General features: G+C 39.1%; 1 protein-coding gene across 1 annotated transcript; it reads right to left on the bottom strand.

The window, feature by feature from the left end:
• Positions 1-987: 987 nt before the first annotated feature.
• LOC113472923 lies at positions 988-1,631 on the bottom strand (the record flags this gene model as incomplete). Its single annotated transcript, XM_026832711.1, has 2 exons — positions 988-1,243; positions 1,440-1,631. Coding segments are annotated over 2 exons (448 nt in total), but the record flags the coding sequence as incomplete, so codon positions are not given.
• Positions 1,632-1,951: the final 320 nt, after the last annotated feature.

Below are 1,951 nucleotides of genomic sequence, written 5' to 3' on the forward strand. Positions count from 1 at the left end.
TGTACAATCAAAAAATCTGAGTAAGCTTTGTGCAAAATCTAAAAATCAAAGCTTACAAATTCACAAAATTGACAAAAAATGAGTGAGCACCAAAGCAAAAAGCAAAAATATTAACAATCAATAGAAATTTGAAATCTGAATATTGGCCACAAGAAAACTCCGGGATTATTAACCCACTTGAAACCTGTAGAACAAAAGTGCTCAGTTAAATGTTTCATTAGACAAGAAAACAGGAAAATAGCTTGGCAAGGTATTGCTTGAGATGCATAACGTGTCAAATAGGGATAAACAGAACCAACTCTAGCATCGAACCTTAATATCTTGGCCAAAAGAAAAAAATAAATAAATAAAAAATAAACAAATTATTGGTTGACTGGTTTGCTCTCTTATACAGGCGAACTTGGATTATTGACTCAAGGGAAGAACAAAATTTAAAGAAGTTTTGTGAGATTTTTCATTTATAGAGGTACACAATAGAGCTCAAATCCCAATATTTTTTCCGAAGAAAATTCTCGTATCAGACTTATAGAGGTTGGAGAGAGCTCAAATGCAGAAGTCAGACGGGCTGAAACCTCCAATTTTTTCCTCAATCAAAGAGGTCAATTCTTCTCCATTAAAGATTTTCCCCCCTGAACCAACCAGTTTTCTCAATAATCCAGGTTCGACTGTACTAAATTTCCAGGCGAGATTTTACACACCTATTTCTAACCAGACCTCAAATGGTCGCCTGGGTTTCAATTTTTCAATCATAAAACTAACAGTCCTACATTTCATCTAGCAATGACCTACTAAATATTGGGTAGGTTCTAGGTACATAGATATTTCCGAAAAATTAAATAAATGCAAATATTATACATCTTTCAGATCTTTTTCGATGAAAGATTTGTGCTGTTCCTCTCTCTAGGGATCATGTTTTTACAGAACTTCTTGGGGGAGCTGAAAATTTTAAACATAGACATGAACATTTTACAATTAATCCAATCAGACCTCACTGACTTCTTCCTGTTCCTATATCGCCTTCCACCTGGAAATACAATAGCAAATAATAGGCGAAATCTGAGAAATATAAAGTATAAATAAGTCAAATAACCAAAGGAATCAGTTGTGCAGAATAAGGACCCGTTATCCGCGGGTTTGTCTACCAGAGCGTCTGGCACGTTCACACTCACAGAACTGTCACAGTTCAAATCCAAAGGGGTTTTACCCATCTCCAACTCTGGAGTTTCCAATAATGTGACGGAGCCTTCAAAATCTGAGAAATATAAAGTATAAATAAGTCAAATAACCAAAGGAATCAGTTGTGTCAAATAAGGACCCGTTATCCGCGGGTTTGTCTACCAGAGCGTCTGGCACGTTTACACTCACAGAACTGTCACAGTTCAAATCCAAAGGGGTTTTACCCATCTCCAACTCTGGAGTTTCCAATAATGTGACGGAGCCTTCACTCCTGCAACTGTCGGGGACAGCATCGTCTTCCGTGGTCTCCATTGAATCCGGACACTCTGTTCCAGTCTCTATACCGGAAGGAGAAATCTCAGCATCAGGGTTAATATCATCATGGAGCATCAGCTCCTCTTCTTCAGCCATGTCACAGGTTTCTTCTGTGAACTCATCTTCACAAACAAATACATCTGGAAAACGGTCCTCAATAGGGTTAACGTACTCATCAGCAACGTAAGCGAGCAGCAGCTCCTCATAATCTTCCGTCTTCTTTCCTCTCAAAATCTGCCCAGTCTGGGATTTTATCAAACTTGAGCTCCTTATAGCTCCCTACGTTATCAGGGCCAGGCTCAACCGGTACCCTATTTGCCCCCGGGCTCGGACCTAACTACGGGGCCCTGGAACCGACAGTGTTTTCCTCAAAGGATGATAAAATACGAGTGTATCATTGACGTAAAACTACTACTTAGCTATCAAGCTAAAGCTAAAGTACCTATGAGAGGAGAAGTAG

The sequence above is a fragment of the Diaphorina citri genome, unplaced genomic scaffold (genome assembly GCF_000475195.1).
Source record: "Diaphorina citri unplaced genomic scaffold, Diaci psyllid genome assembly version 1.1 scaffold10382, whole genome shotgun sequence".
NCBI classification, from domain to species: Eukaryota; Metazoa; Arthropoda; class Insecta; order Hemiptera; family Psyllidae; genus Diaphorina; species Diaphorina citri.